The sequence below is a fragment of the Nicotiana sylvestris genome, chromosome 3 (genome assembly GCF_000393655.2).
Source record: "Nicotiana sylvestris chromosome 3, ASM39365v2, whole genome shotgun sequence".
Lineage (NCBI taxonomy): Eukaryota > Viridiplantae > Streptophyta > Magnoliopsida > Solanales > Solanaceae > Nicotiana > Nicotiana sylvestris.
Window position 1 is genome coordinate 52,665,620 of NC_091059.1, and position 17,238 is coordinate 52,682,857.

Genomic DNA, 17,238 nt, shown 5'->3' on the forward strand with positions numbered 1-17,238 from the left:
TTGGTGAATTTGGAACTTGACCGGGGATAGTCATACGTGGCATGCAACAAGTGTACTAGAAATGTTGATAAATGTGGAAATAGATACTTTTGTAAGAAATGCAATGAATGTTATTCACAGGTAATTACTACATTATACATATTGAATTATATATATATAAAAAAATGCATAAGGTTAATCAAAATTCAGTTGCAAGTATAGGCTTCAAGTTTGTGTTATGGATGGAACCGCTTTTATCTCATTATTACTTTAGAATCGCGATGCTATGCAGCTTATAGGAAAGTCTGCAAAAGAACTGAATGAAGGATTAGTTGAGGTATAATAGTAAACTTAATTTAATTTTCAATTATAATATTTTCTAACTTATGAAATTTGGTGTAGACTTCAATTGTAGATGCTGACTGTTCTTATCCAAGTGAACTGGACGATATTCTTTATAAAAAATTCATGTTCAAGGTTATTGTTAAGCAAGAGAATATTGAGTCACAGGTCGAAGTCTACAATGTTCTTAAGATTACTGATGAGATGATCTTCTAAAGGAATATGGCCACAGTTTATTCGAAGACACTATCACTGTAAATATTTTACTCACAAACCTCCTAATACAAAATTTATATATAAATACTTTTATACTCATAAGATGAATGCTTTTTTTCCTTTCTGTTTAACAAGATCCAGAATTATTTGATGAACAAAGCTCAAGTGAAGAGAGGCCTTTTGGGGTAAATTTCATAAAATTAAAACTTTTAATTTTCGCTTCTACAATTTATGGGCTGAATGTTATGTGTATTATTATTTAGCTTATGGTTGCTGTCATTTCCTATGGTCTAAACAAGAAAGCTTCTTAGTCCTTTTCTCACTGCCTGTTTTATGAGGGATAAGTCTATCCCTACATGACTTGAATGTATTAATATGTTTCCTTTCCATCTACTGTATTTTTCAAATAGTATTTTCTTTTCAAATGTTATATTTTATATTTTTCGCGCAATGCACGGATACAGATACTAATTTTATTAGTTAACTGAATATTTTTGATTTTTTAACCAAATAATAAACATTAATTTCGAAAAGTAGATATCTCCTCTATTTGGAGCATTCTTCAAGAAGAAGAAAATTTGTGGGAATGACCACTATTTATGTAAGAAACAGAGAAGAGTGGGCACAGATTCAATTATAGAAGAATAAAAAAGTGATATGACAATTTCTATAACCAAATGTTTTTTTAAGGCAACTTGGTAAAAAAACTAGGGCTGCTCTGGCAACTAGGCGATTTTGAGCACAGAATCGCGCAACCCTTGCGAGACCTTCTATGTCCACTCTGGTCGACAACCTGCCTTCTTCAATGCCTCGTCAGCCACCCCATGTGTCTTCTACAAATCATAATACTACTACATAATCAAAAACTCCAATGGATTATGCAAAACTTCTCAAACCTAGCATACTTAATGCTCCCATCCATGTCAATGAAATTGCACAGATTACTATCGAGCCAATTCCTATGCATATAGTCTCCTTTTTGAATGGGCAACCTTTGAATAAATTTACTGAAGCAGAAGTGGATCGTATGAATGTTATAGAGGGTCTTCAATTAGTTGTGGTTGGAAAGTTTGTGTATGAATGACCTGATACTTCAGAGATACGTAGAATTGTTCCTCTCCAATGTGGAATCAAGGGGGAGTGTAGCATTGGTATCCTTAGAGACAGACACATTCTTATTCGACTTACATTATGGCAGGACTTTATTGATTTTACATCAAAAGGTGTTTATTATGTTAAGGACAAACTGGACATGAATATCAATTAAGACCTCTTAATTATGATCCTAAATTCAATACTGGGGAAGAGACTCCAATGGCAATGGCATGGATCTCGTTTCCAGGTCTGATACCCACTTTTTTTGTGAAAGAATCTCTATTTTCACTTGCCTCAGCAGTGGGGAAACCTTTACAATTAGACTTCGATACAATCAACAAGACAAGACCAAGTTGTGCAAGGATTAAAGTCTTGGTTGATTTGTTAGCTGATCACCCAAAAGAGGTGAGGATGGATATTGCGAATGAATCGACAAGAGATAATATCAAGTATGACATGATGCCTAAATATTGCAAGGGACGTAAGTTAGAAGGTCATGATGATTTTGAGTGTTGGCGTCAACATCCAGAATTACTGATGCAGGATAATGGGAATTAGGTTGTAGCTGATAATGGTACTAACAAGGAACAATTAAAGGAGTCGTTAATGATACTATCAAATGGGAAGGTTGTGGGGAATGTAGGAGAACAATAGAGGGAAGTGAAGGAAAATCATGTGAAGAGTAATGGAAAACAAGGGGAAGTCCGAGCTGTTATTGGAAAGGAAATTATTCCTATTGGTAAGACCAAAAAGGGCGAGACGAGAGATTCTAAAGATAAACAAAAGGAACACTTATACTTCATGGAAGACCATAAATAGTGATTCCGTCACTATTCATCGGCCATAAATCCTTCAACCGGTAAGGTTTCATCACAATTTTAATCCCAAAAGAACACCCTTCCAATTGTGAACAACCTCCCTTTGTTTTTTTCTCATTTTCTATATCAAAACGAAGTAGATCTTAAAATTAAGTTTGGATTTACTGTAGCATCGAAGATTTTCCAGTTTTTTCTGTTCTTTATAAGTTTTCTGTTCAAGTCAAAATTTCTGATCATTGGAGACCTGATCCCAGTTGGTTTCTTCTATAATCTCGTAACAATTTGAGGCAGATCTTGATTTTCTTTTCGAAAATCACTGTAGCAGGCAGATTCCCAGAATTTTGGACGCTGTCTGTTCATATGTAGTTATTACAAGTTACAGGAATAGTGAGAGTGTTGTCATGGCCAATGTGGCCGGCGGCCAGCCATCTCTGGCTGGTCAGCCACCCTCCACCAGTGCCCAACCTCCAATGACATTAACCCAGCCTTTAGAATACTCAAAAATCCTGAAACCTTCCACTTTGAACAATGCAATGGATGAAAAAGCTACAGCAGTTGAACCAATTCTTTTTCGTCAAGCAACTTTGATAAATGGAATGCATATAGTCAAATTCACAGAAGTTGTGGTGGAAAGAATGAATGTGATCGAAGGTCTACAGTATGCTATCATTAGAAAGCTATCCTATGGATGGCCAGATTTGCAACAATTGCGTAGTATGATTCCTGCACAGTGTGGGATCAAAGGAGAATGCACTATTGGATACCTTAGGGACAAGCAAGTTTTAATTTGTCTGACATTATGGGAAGACTACCTGAATTTCACATCGAAGGTTGCATACTATATTAAGGATAGAGATGACTACGAATACCAGTTGAGGCCATTAATCTACGATACAAGGTTTAAAGCTGGAGAGGAGACTCCAAAAGCTATGGCATGGATATCATTTCCAGGCTTACTACCTACGTATATTGTAAAAGAATGTTTGTTTTCCTTAGCTTCAGTTGTTGGGAAACCATTACAACTTGATATGGCTACCATCAATAAGACGAGGCCTAGTTGTGCTAAGGTTAAGGTCTTAGTTGATTTACAATCTGAACTACCGAAGAAAGTAAGGATGGATATCGACAATGATGTGACTCGGGAATCACGGACAGAATGGATACCTATCAAATATGAAATGATGCCTAAATACTGCAAAGAATATAAGTTACAAGGCCATGACATGATGGAATGCTGGAGATTACATCCTCAACTTTTTGAGGACAAAACCAAAGCCAAACAACATGCAGTTAACAATGAGCAACAAAAGGTCAACAATCAACCTGTAATGATTCTGTCGAGTGGAAAAGTTGTAGGCAATGTGGCTAATACGACTTTAATTGGTAAGGAACAATGGAAAGAAGTAAGGGACCATCGAGTAAAGACTACTGCAAATCAGAAGGAACTACAAAATATTACTGGAAAAGAGATAGTGCCATCTGGAAGGGAAATTGTGTCTGTTGCTACTACATAACAAGTCCAAACAACCAACATATTTGCTGTGTTAGAGGTGGATGATAGTGAGAGTAATAAAGACAATCAACCCATACTTGTGGAAGAGACCTCAGTTCGAATAATAAACAACCAAGGTGCCAATAAACCTGGGCCTTTGAATGCAGCTGCAGCAGCCTTTAAACCTGCAAATATAGGGAGTGCATCATCAAATATGGTCAACAAAACATCTACATCTTTGAAGGGTAATGTAGTAGCAGTAAAGGGAGCACATGGTGAATCAAACAAAGATATATCTACACTACAAGCAAGAGGAATAACTGAAGTACCTAATGAAGATGGCAACCAAAGGCAGAAGGTGAATGAACCCACCAACTAATGGGTCAACAAAGCATTTACCAATATTGTTACTTCCAATCAATCATGTCAAGAGATACCATCACAATCTATCGACACAGCTGTTATTGAAGAATAGGAAGACTTCCAAGACAGGATTAATTTTATAGGAGGAAAATTATGGTACAATCAATCTGAGGAACAAATAGATGAGGAAGTAGAGAAACAGTTTGTCGTCAATGGTAACAATGGGAAGCTGATGATACAACAAGAAACTGATACTTCAAAATCAATAGAAGATCTACCCAGGGACGATTTAATTGAAGCTGGGACATCTGTCCCTATGGATACAGGAGATACAGGTGCAGAAAATCAAGTAGCGATCGACGCACAATTGATCAAGTAATTTGAAATTGATAAAGAAGGTGATCCTATTGATCCAGGAGATACAGGTGCAGAAAATCAAGTAGCTATGGATGCCCAATTGATCAATCATCTGGAAATTGATAAAGTAGGTGATCCTAAATCTCCTACACAAGTCCAGGCTATTCCAGTTACAATACCAAAAACCAAGGAGATAGATGGTCAAGTTGAAAAGGAGAAGGCAGGCAGGAACTTAATTCCAAATAGTTCTAACAAGCAGTTGATAGCTCGAGAAATTCACAATGAAGATGAAAGTGATCAGCGGGGAAAAGGAAAAGACATGGATGTAGAGTCGACAACACAGAATTTTATTCATGTTTCTAGGCAAGGAGATATTTCACCAAGAATAATGGAGAAAGTAAAATCAGCAGGAAGAGGGAGAAGAAAACAGGCTAAGGAACCAAATACACAAGCACCTGGAGTGCAAACAAGGAGGACAATTTCCAAATCCACTATTTAATGATGAATGCTATGATTTGGAATATCCGGTTTAAGACACAAAGAGCTTTTGAAAGGTTAATACTAATGCATAGGGAGCACAAATTCCAGTTCATAGGCTCGATGGAACCAAAGCAACAAGGGAAAAAGCTAGAGAAATATCGGAGGAAAATTGACTTTCCACTAGCTATTTCAAATGTGTCAAACAAAATTTGGGCATTCTTTAGTGAAAGATTTGAAGTAACAGTGGTCATGGACATGGTACAACAGCTGACTTTAAAGGTGTTTGATATTGAAGATCAGCAAGAATTCTACCTTACCATGGTGTATGCTAAATGTGACGCTATTGAAAGGACTGAACTTTGGGATTCTTTGTATGCTTTAGGAAGTGACATGAATCTTCCATGGATCGTAGGGGGAGATTTTAATGTGATATGGGATAAAGAAGAGAAGTTCGGGGGATTTCCAGTCCACATCAACGAGGTCGATGACTTTCGACACTGTATTGACACTAGCAATCTTTTTTATCTTGGTTTCAAAGGGAGTATTTATACATGGTGGAACGGAAGGGCTGAAGAAAACTGTATCTTTAAGCGATTGGATAGGTGTTTGGCTAATCTCGAATTCCAGAATTTATGGCCTGGAATAGAGGTGGAGCATTTGACAAAAATTGGGTCAGACCATAGCCCTTTGCTAATTAAACTAAGTCCAGAAGTGGCACCAATTAAGAAATCCTTTAGATTCTTAAATTTCTGGTTAAAACATGAGTCCTTTCACGAAGTTGTTAGACAGAACTGGCAGGCAGATTTTTTCGCTAATCCATTCACCATGTTCAACCATAAACTGAAGAAACTGAAGAAAGTTCTCTCAATATGGAGTAAGGCTACCTATGGTGATATTTTTCAAAAGCTTTCGAGCTTAGAAGAGGTCGTGAAAGTTCATGAGGCTCAGTTTGTCCTAAGGCCGACATTACAGAATAGAGAGAGGCTGCAAAGAGTGCAGGCTGACCTTTTTAAGGTCATGGCATTGGAGGAGGAATATTGGAAGCAGAAATCAGGCATGGCATGGTTTCAAAATGGAGACAGAAACACGAAGTTTATCCATGCTCAAGTTCGAGGAAGAAGAAAATGTTTGCTACTGAAGAGGATCCAAGCTAGTAATGGTATGTGGCTCGAAGAACAAGAAACAATAGCTGAAGAGGCAGTGAGGGTTTTTACAGCTCAGTTTCATGAGGATGCTATGCCCAACAATTTTGATATCATCAATCACATCCCTCAGTTAATAACTCCAGAGCAGAACCTTGATTTAATAAGACAACCAACATGTGAAGAAGTAAAACAAGCTGTTTTGGATTGAATGGGGACAGTGTAGGTGGTCCGAATGGTTTTAATGGCAATTTTTTCAAATCTTGTTGGGATATCATAAGTGAAGATGTGGTACAGATGGTTAAGGCATTTTTCAACGGGCAATAAATACCTAAGTTTATAACTCATTCTAACATAGTATTAATTCCAAAAAAGAAAGATGTTATCAGCTTTTCAGACATGAGACCAATTAGTTTGAATAACTTCATCAACAAGGTCTTCTTAAGGGTCATTCATGAAAGGTTAGTTGGATTTCTACCTAATCTTATCTCTGAGGAGCAAGCAAGATTTGTAAAAGGGAGAAGCATTGTAGAAAATGTGTCGCTTACTCAAGAAATTATAACTGATATAAGGCTCAGAACCAAGGCAGGACCCAATGTCGTTATTAAACTTGACATGACAAAAGCCTATGACAGATTATTTTGGCTCTTCTTAACGAAGGTTCTAAGGAAGATGGGTTTTGAGGAGAGATTTATTGGTGTGGTGTTTGGAATTATTTCTAATAATATTTACTCAGTGCTTATAAATGGGCAACCCCATGGTTTCTTCAAATCAACAAGAGGGGTGAAACAAGGAGATCCACTATCCCCGACCTTATTCATACTTGCAGCAGAAGCACTTTCAAGAGGATTAAATTCATTACATTGGAACTCTCAGTTTTATGGTTTTGGCTTACCTAAGTGGAGTCCCAAGATTAATCATTTGTCTTATGACGACAATACAATCATCTTTGTATCATCCAATGATACTTCACTACAACTGATCATGGATATATTGACAGCTTATGAAGTAGCATCCGGACAGCTGATAAACAAAACCAAGTCTGCAATATACATGCACCATTTCACCAGTGATGTTGTGATCAGAAATGTGGAAGGGATTACAGGGATTGAAAGGCAAGATTTCCCACTCATTTATCTGTGATGCCCGATCTTCTACACTAGAAGAAAGATGGATTTCTATGAAGGACTTATGAGCAAGGTTTTGGACAAACTACAATCCTGGAAAGGGAAATTGCTGTCCATCGGAGGATGGGCTGTTTTGATTGCTCATGTCTTGCAAAGCATACCCGTACATTTGTTATCAGCTGTCAACCCTCCAAAATTTGTTCTAAACAAACTCCATAAACTTTTTGCAAAATTCTTTTAAAGCAACTCAGTAGATGGTAGGGCTAGGCATTGGGCTTCTTGGGATACACTTTGCTTGCCTAACGAAGAAGGAGGTGTAAGATTCTGATCGCTACATGATACGGCCAAAGCACTATTCTGTAAACTATGGTGGAAGTTTACGACTAAACCATCACTTTGGAGCTCATTCATGAGTCAAAAATACTGCAAGAAACTAAATGCCCTAGTTGTTCCTTGGAAGGATGGCTCATATATTTGGAGAAAAATGCTACAATGTAGGGATCTTGTGGAGCATTTGATTGAATGGAAACTAAAAATGGGATATGCCCTTTTTTGATTTGATAACTGGACTGGCCTAGGTGCTCTTTATTTTGTCACCCCAACAGATTTCTTTTGTGATGAAACGACTCAAAATGTCTACGATGTTGTGAATGGAGGAGGGTGGGATTATGTTAAACTGTACGATTTGCTTCCTGAAGAGTTTTCTAAACACATTCTGGACAACATTGCACCTCCCACTTCTTCTAATATCATGGATAAACCTATTTGGAACATGGAAACAAAAGGGACATTTTCTACTAAAACAGCTTGGGAATATCTAAGGAAAAGAAAAGGAACTACCATTACCTACAAGAACATGTGGGTAAAGGGACTATCTTTTAAGATTTCTTTCTTCATGTGGAAGGGCAGGCTACCTTTAGATGATGCAATAAAGAGAATGGGATACATAATGGCATCGAAATGCTGGTGTTGTGTGAAGCCACGAGAGGAAACAGTAGCCTATGTGTTTTTTACATCTTACGCAGCAAAGAAGGTATGAACATATTTCTTCTCGTATGCAGGTTTATCCCTTGAGGGATTGAGCCTGCATCAGGCCATTGTTAGATGCTGGCCAGTCGATGTAATTCAACGCCTTAAACAAATTTTCCTTGCACTACCAAGTATCATTGTTTGGGAGTTATGGAAAAGAATAAATTGCAATAAGAATGACGAACCTGTCTCGATCAATAGGGTAGTGCATCAGATTTGTACTACAATTCAATCTCTGGTCAAGGTTAGAAAACCAGGCATTATCTTTGTCCCACACAGATGGCCAGATATTCAAAATATGATGGAAACTATCTGCCAACACTGAAGTTCAATAAGGTGACTTATGAATTCCCTCTTGCTGGTTGGATTAAGATTAACACTGACGGGGCATCAAGGGGAAACCTAGGCAGGAGCTCGATAGGTTACTGCATCAGAAATGATAATGGGGATTTAGTATATGTAGTTGGGAAGGAGATGAAGGAAACTACTAATACACAAGCTGAAACAAGGGCTATTTTGGAGGCTTTGAGATACTGTACCATTCATCATACACACCAAATATGGCTTGAAACTGATTCAATGCTTCGGAAAAATACCATTGAAGGAAATTGGAAACCTCATTGGATCATAGAGGAGGAGGTGGAGGAAATAAACGAATTGTTAACAGGAGGTAATGGAAGAGTGTCACATATTTATAGGGAGGGCAATAAACTTGCTGATCACTTGGCAAACTATGCACTCGACATGGTAAATCTGGAATGCCACGAGTTTCACTAGCTGGATACACAAGGAAGAAGGTTATTCAATGTAGACAAACTTCGATGTCCAAATTTGAGAATCAAAGTTATAAGATGTTAGAACTGATGAGCAAAGATTGTGTAAGGAATAAGGAAAGGAATGGTGACCAAATGCAAGGGATGCATCTGAATGATCTATGCAGTAGATATCATGATCAAATCCTAGGGGAAGAGCTCATGGTTATTTCTAACATTGTTTGTTCTTTTGCAGGAAATTTAACTATACCTGGGCCATATTTTCTGTTGATTCTCCAACAGAAGTTAACTGCACACTCCATATTACAACAGCAGATGGAAACACAAAGTAACAACTCAGAACATATAATGCAAAGAAGGTTCAGCAACAGCTCAGTCGTGCTACAAATGCTTCTCCATTTATTACGACTTCAAAGGGTGGTATTAGCACTAGGTGCTCATTCCCTTAAAGAAGAAAAGATGGCAAGCACAAAAAGGACAAGACACAACTGGAAAAATAATGCGGCAAAAATTCAGTTCGAGGGCGACATATACAGTTATTCTCTAATGGAAATCATAGGTCGTACAACATGGATAACATACAGCTGCCTATTAGCATCAGTGATACCGACACAATAGAACGAAAGAGGAGCTCAAAAAACTGGAATAAGGCTGAGGATGATTACTCGTTAGAAGCAAAAGGCATAGAGGCGTGGGTGCACACACCAAGGGATATGCTTCACAATGTAGATAGGCGCCTTGAGACAATAAAACTAGATCCCTTATGGACTATAGATACATTAAACAAATGCAAAATGTACTGGCCAATGCAATTCGATCGCATGATACTGTTTTTAACTTGGGACAGGCAAGACATTGAGCTATGCAATCATGATTTTTTGGAAATACAAACTCATGTATCAAAAGGACCAAAAGCATGTGAAGCATGGGTTCAAATACCAAACAATGAAGTTGAGAATGAAGACAAGCACATTGGGTTATTAATCTGGGGTCTCGTGTAGTATATATTAAATTCATGAACCATCTTTCCATGTTGCAAAACAAAACACACGAGAGGAGCACATGACAGATGTTGGGCAGCCATGTTCGAAGGAAATAGTCTCTTCAGCTTTCAATCATATGCAATCATAAGGGATCTATCACAAGTAAGTAAGTGCATTTTTTGGAACTCTTATTACAGCGGAGGATCAATAGGGAATATTCTAGCAAATACCATCAACTAATCTGGGCAGAGACAAGAATTCAAGTACAAGGCTTGGAAGTAATATTTTCGAAGTTGGACTCAAGAAATAATCTGATGCATGGGCTACAATACTATATCAATGCGTACATTAGTTCATATGTGATAACAATTTTGAGTCCACTACTCGCTATTGGTATTAGGTACTACGTAACAATCATAGGTTATTATTTTCATTTTGCAAGACCTCCTGAGATTGTACGCTTTGTATTTGGAAGACCTCCTGAGATTGTACCCTTTGTATTGTATGATTTTGATTTTGTTATATATAAAAATTAGCCCTGGGCGCTTGCCTAGCAGATTACCAAAAAAAATGGCGAGACAAATGGGAAAGACAATAAGAAGGAAGTTGTGACAACTGGTAACAAATTTGCCATACTGAAGGAAGTGGAGATGGAAATTCATAAAAATATCAAGAAGGAGGCAGTAGAAAAGGTGATAAATAAGGAACAACACAAGGTGAATGAGGAGAATTCTAAGTATCATGGGAAATATTCTGCACGTAAAGAACAACATAATATAAAGGAGGTGAATAATAATGCCAGTGGGAGAACAAATGAACAAGGGGAGTTAACTCAAATTGAAGACAAATCCAGTCCTAAGCCTAGCTTAACTGCGAACATGAAAGAGGACACTATTGACTTGGTAAACAGAACATTTGGCACCAATAAAGAAGAATTGAGGCACATGAATGTTACGTTTAATCATTCATGCCATGAACTTTCATCACAAACTAATGAAGATTCAAAGGATATAGGGTGCAATGAGGAGATTAGTTCGGGCAAAAAATTATGGAGTGATAAAGTAGAACTCATGGACAACATTGATAATGCAAGGTTGAATGTCGAAAACAAAGGAGAATGCCAACACAAAGATGAAGAGCTGCTAGTAAATATAGATCAATTGAAGAACAAAGAATCAGTTGAGGAAATCACTAATGAAACAGGAAATCTTAGGAGTGGAGAACAAGTTCCAGCTATAATTGAAAGAGATCAGATGGCTGATTCAGTTGGTGTTCAATATGAGAATGTTCAGGAGAAAGGTCTAGATCAATTAGTGATGCCTACCACCAAAGCATCTACTGGATTGATGCCTCAAACCAATGGAACAGTAAATTCTGGAAATATTGCTTTAGTAACTCCTAGTCTCAGAGATGTGTATAACTTGCAGTTCAAGTAATCTAAGAAGTAGTTATGAATGCAGAAACAATAAAGGAAGGTAGAGGAAAGTCGAATGCAATGCAATTAGCTATGGAGAAAATAAATGATCCAGGTTTATTAGTTGGAAAGACATTTAGTGTTACTAGTGGAATTCTTGCCATAGGTATTTTGATCAACAAAAGAGGTCAAAGAGAATTGGGAATGATAGCTAAAAATAATGAACTAAATCCCTTAGCCATTCAAGAGATTGAGAATGCACAAGGTGAAGAGGAAGAATTGGGAGAAGATATTGAACATGAATCAACGGCTGCTAACTTTAAACGAGCAGCAAGAGATGGTGACATATCTCCAAGAAGTATAGACAACAAGAAATCATCAACAAAATAAACAAAGACGCAAAAGAAGGGATTTTAAAGATAGTGTACCTTCAAGGGTGCAACCAAAGACAAGTGTGATCACTACTTCTAAATAATATAATGAATAATGCTCTAGTGTGGAATATAAGGTCGATTAATACTCAAAAATCTTTCAATAGGTTATTAAACCTACATAGAAAGTACAATTTTTATTTAATTAGATTAATGGAACCTTGGCAAGACATTAGCAAATTGGAGGAATATAGGCAAAAGTTGGGAATTCATGTTGCTTATGCAAATTTAAATGGGAAAATTTGGGCTTTTGTAGACGAAGATATTGATGTAGACATTGTGATGAACATGGAACAACAAATGACATTGAAGTTATTTCACAAAAATTCGAACAAGGAGATTTATGTGACTCTGGTATATGCTAAGTGTGATGCCATCGAAAAAATTGAACTATGGGATTCAATGTATAACTTAGCAACAGATTTGGTATCCTCATGAGTAGTTGGAAGGGATTTTAATGTGATTCTATCGGAGGAAGAGAAGTATGAGGAAGGACCAGTGTACTTGAATGAAGTAGAAGATTTTGCACATTGTGTTGATACATATGCATTGTATGATCTTGGCTTCAAAGGGAGTTTGTATACTTGGTGGAATGGAAGATCAGACGTAGATTATATATTCAAAAGGCTCGATAGATTCTTTGCAAACTAGGAATTCATGGATTTATTTCCAGCACTAAAAGTAGAACATCTCATCAAATATGGATCAGATCATACTCCTCTCCTATTATCATGCAACATCAACACTATCCAGGGAAAGAAACCTTTCAAGTTTCTTAATTTTTGGGCTAAACATGAGACATATCTAAAGATGATTAGAGAAAATTGGACTACTGATACAATGGGAAATCCTTTCATCATCTTTCAAAACAAAATGAAGAAGGTTAAGTCAGCTCTGGTAGGTTGGAGTAAGGAAACATTTGGTGATATTTTCAAACAAATAGCATCATTAGAAGATGTCATAAAAGTTCATAAGATTGAGTTTGAGCTGAATCGAACTGTGAAGAATAGAGCAAAATTGCATAAAGTTGAGGCAGACCTTACAAGATTTTATCATTTGGAGGAAGAATTTTGTAGGCAAAAGACTGGGATGCAATGGTTTCAAGATGAAGACAAAAATACAAAAAAATTCATGCTCATGTAAAGGGAAAAAGGAAAAGATTTCAACTATCTAGGATCCTAGATAACAATGGGAATTGGCTTGACTCCCAACAAGCCATGGAAAGGGAGGTAGTGGAGTTTTTTTAAACTCAATTTTCTGAAGAAAGACTTCTCACCAATTTTGACATTATACAGCATGTTCCTAAAATGGTGTCAAACGAACAAAATAAGTTACTGTGGAACCAACCTTAGAGGAGGTAAAAGCAGCAATTTTTGGATTGAATGGAGATAGTGCAAGTGGTCCAGATGGATTCACAAAATAGTTTTATCAAGCAAGCTGGGTGATCATTGGAGATTATATGCTTTAAATGGTGAAAGATTTCTTTTGTGGAGTAGAATTTCCCAAATTCATTACTCATATGAACCTAGTCTTGCTCCCTAAGAAGATGAATGTGGCAACATTTTCAGATATGAGACCAATTAGTTTGAGCAACTTTTCAAATAAGATCATCTCAAGAGTTATTCATGAGAGGTTAGTTGAACTGCTTCCTACTCTTATTTCTCCAAATCAGGCTGGTTTTGTGAAGGGCAGAAGTATTGTGGAGAATATACTACTTACTCAAGAGATCATTACAAATATAAGGCTAAGGGGAAAGCCAACCAATATAGTGATAAAATTAGACATGGCAAAAGCTTATGATAGTGTTTCATGGGTGTTTCTAACAAAGGCGTTGAGCCAGATGGGATTTGGAGAAATATTCATTGATATGATATTTAGACTTGTCTCAAACAACTGATATTTTGTGTTATTGAATGGGCAGTCAAATGGTTTTTTCAAATCTACAATGGATGTCAAGTAAGGTGATCCTTTATCACCTACATTATTTATATTGGCAGCACAAGTATTAGGGAGAGCATTAGATGATTTATTTGATAATCCAGATTTTATTGGATTTGGCATGCCAAAGTGGAGCCACAATATCAATTACTATCATATGCAGATGATACTATCATCTTTTGCTCTTCACATTATGGAGTAGTCCATCTTGTTATGAATGTCTTGGAGGAATATGAAGCTGCCTCTAGGCAGAAAATAAATAAGGAAAAGTATTCCTTTTATATGCATGAAAAAGCACCACCAGATGAAGTGAATTTAGTACACTTGATCATAGAATTTCAGAGACACTTCCTCCTATTTACCTATCTAGGATACCCAATTTTTTATAGTAGAAGAAGGAAGGATTTCTATAAAAGCATCCTATTTAAAGTACAGGATCGACTATCAGCATAGAATGGCAAGATTTTATCAATAGGGGGGCAGGGCAATATTGATTGTACATGTCGTAGAGAGCAAGCCAATTCACCTCCTCTCAACAGTGAATCCTCCAGTGTACGTGATCAAACAGTTACATAAAATGTTCGCAAGATTGTTTTGGAGCAACTCAGGTAATGCAAGAGCAAAATACTAGGCTTCTTGGGATACTTTGTGTCTTCCAAAGGATGAAGGGGGGCTTGATTTTAGATCAATGCATGATGTACCAAAGCATTATTTGCAAAACTATGGTGGAACTTTAGAACCAATGATTCCCTATGGAGTGACTTCTTGAGAAATAAATATTGCAAGAAGATCAATGAAGTGGTTGTGCCATGGAGAAGGGGTTCTCATGCGTGGAAAAAGATGATTCAAATGAGAGATGAAGTGGAACATCAAATTTGGTGGCAATTGAAGTGTGGCGACTCATGGTTTTGGTTTGATAATTGGACTGGATTAGGATTGCAATATCACGCATCTAGTCCTGACCATTGGTGTGATGAATCTTATAAATCTGTTAGTGAGATGATAGAAAATGGAATGAGGCTCTATTGAGAGAACTACTGCCTGGGGAGTTAGCAGATCACATAATAAACTATATCTCACCTCCCTCTTACTCAACAAGAGATAAACCATGGTGGATGCTGATATTAGCAAAAAAAACTAAATGTTTTTTCATAAAGTCTATTCCGCTGTCAAAACTTTCACATTATCAATGGCCAATGGATGTACATATAAGGCTTTTACAATGCACGTATCTGGGAATTTCCACAATGTAAATCTAAAGTCGCTTTTAAATCAGATAATTCAGGTAGAGGAATATAAGCTTTTTGAGTTATATTCAATGGTAATAGAGGTATGTATAATTAGCCATACCCATCTCAGTTATGTCCTATGGGGGCTAACAGACATAGTTTAAGAAAAGGACGGGTTATCAGGATCCGGCTGGGGATATAGTAACCCAAAATAATGGATGGATTAGTAGAGTTAGTTGACGTTTCCGAAGGATAGTGCAAACATGGTAATGGATCTCCCTGTGAGACACCTCGATGGTGCACCCTAAAATAGTACAGCTAGATATGAGTACTACAAAGACATGCACTATAAGGCTTGATAGAATAAATATTACCTTAGTGTGGCTCGCGTCCCTAGTAAAGCAAGAACATTAAGCAACTTGAAGAGCCACTGGATGGAGCAAAGGAAATCTAAAAGCGAAAGAATATCGTATTGAAGTTTTCACAAGAAAAAGGATATGTAGAAATATTAGCAGAGTAATGAGAAGAGAGATAAGGAAGCATTATGAATAAGGTGTGATACATGGATGAAAACGGTAGAGTGTTACAGAACCTATAATCAAATGAAGGAAGAAATGAAATGTAATAGGCCATAAGACAACAAAAGAGTATAGATCATAAGGTTATATACTCATTTTGAGAAATAAGTTTGTGACTCCAACACGACTACCAGAGGGGAGAGTTAATCCCTAGATTAACAGAAATCAGTATGGACTGGTAAACAAGAAGAACTAAACATGAATTAGGGACTGAGTGACTGAGGATAGTCGCTATCATAAGAATTTCCGATTTTGTTCCGCCAATAATAGAATGGACGACAAAAGAAAATTCATGAGAAATTTCGAGAATGGTCATTCAGAAAGACGCTTCCCTACAACAAGCAATGTGAGAAAAGTTCAGCTTAAGGGATTGTATGTGCCGGTTATACTAAGTGTCACCCTCGCGAGTAAGAAAATTTGTTATCCTTGGTACAGAAGGATTACTGCATGGCGAGTAAGGGTCATGGATGATGTGAAAGGATGCCAAGGATGAAAAGGTGAAACATCTATAGGCAGGTCGTCGTAGCTCCAACTCTTAGTACTCCCCTAAAGGGGGGAATATGGAATGATAAAGGAAGAATGTGATAAAAATGAGAAAGGGATGAGATTAACTTATCCAAATCTTACAGTTATGCTATGATTCCATAGTGTTACGTAAGCACGATGTCAGAAAAAGGAAGTAAGGTTTCTTGCCCAGAAGGTTATTAATAAATAAGGAGCTAGTGCAAGAGGTAAGTTAGACAACGTAAATGATCTTAGAGAGTTTACGCCGAATATGTATATGAGAATGGGTCAATGAGTAGTTAGTAGTTGATTTAGGAAGAGCCTAGTCATGGCTAGACAAGAAGTTATAGACAAATCAGCAGATCATGCAAGGTAAATGTAGTAAACCCCAACATGGAGATTTCATCCCCGCAGTAATGTTGTTATAATACTTGAGATATATTCAGATAGGAGTCAGGGTAGTTAAAGGTACCGTATAAATGTTACGGGAATAAAAGAGAGTGCCACTGGGGAGACAGTCAAAATATAGGTTCAGAAGCAACCCTATAAGCGCAAGGGCATGGAGGTAAGCAACTACGGATAATTATAGGCAAGGAAAGGCATCAAAAGGTCCATAATAAGCTCATAACTTTACAGGAATCAAGGGTTCTCGCTACATACTATAAAGAAAGACTAGCTGAGGAAATAAGGAAAAAGACTTCAACCTAACCACAACGACCTAAAGAGGAAAGGGTCGTGTAACAATAGTCTCACAATAACATTGTAAGCACTCCAAAGGAAAGTGGCCCCTACCGTGGATAATGAACGGGAAGAAAAATTAAAAGTAATATTCAAAGGTCATATGAGTTTCATGAAAACTCTAGCATGCGTGGGAACTAAGATAAGCTAAGTATGCACGCAACAAGGGGGATAAAGACTAGGAAAAGTAATAGCTTACATTGAAAGAAA

The 17,238-nt window shown here is 37.2% G+C and overlaps 2 protein-coding genes across 2 annotated transcripts; both read left to right on the forward strand.

Moving 5' to 3' along the window:
• Positions 1–5,163: 5,163 nt before the first annotated feature.
• Positions 5,164–6,495, forward strand: LOC104242949 (uncharacterized). The gene has a single exon (XM_009798062.2). It carries the CDS (start codon positions 5,164–5,166, stop codon positions 6,493–6,495), a length of 1,332 nt encoding a protein of 443 aa, XP_009796364.2.
• Positions 6,496–6,683: 188 nt separating this feature from the next.
• LOC138887358 (uncharacterized) lies at positions 6,684–9,457 on the forward strand. The gene is made up of 5 exons (XM_070169095.1): positions 6,684–7,399; positions 7,655–7,725; positions 7,990–8,444; positions 8,720–9,187; positions 9,449–9,457. Exons 1-5 carry the CDS (start codon positions 6,684–6,686, stop codon positions 9,455–9,457), a joined length of 1,719 nt encoding a protein of 572 aa, XP_070025196.1.
• The last annotated feature ends 7,781 nt before the right edge of the window (positions 9,458–17,238 follow it).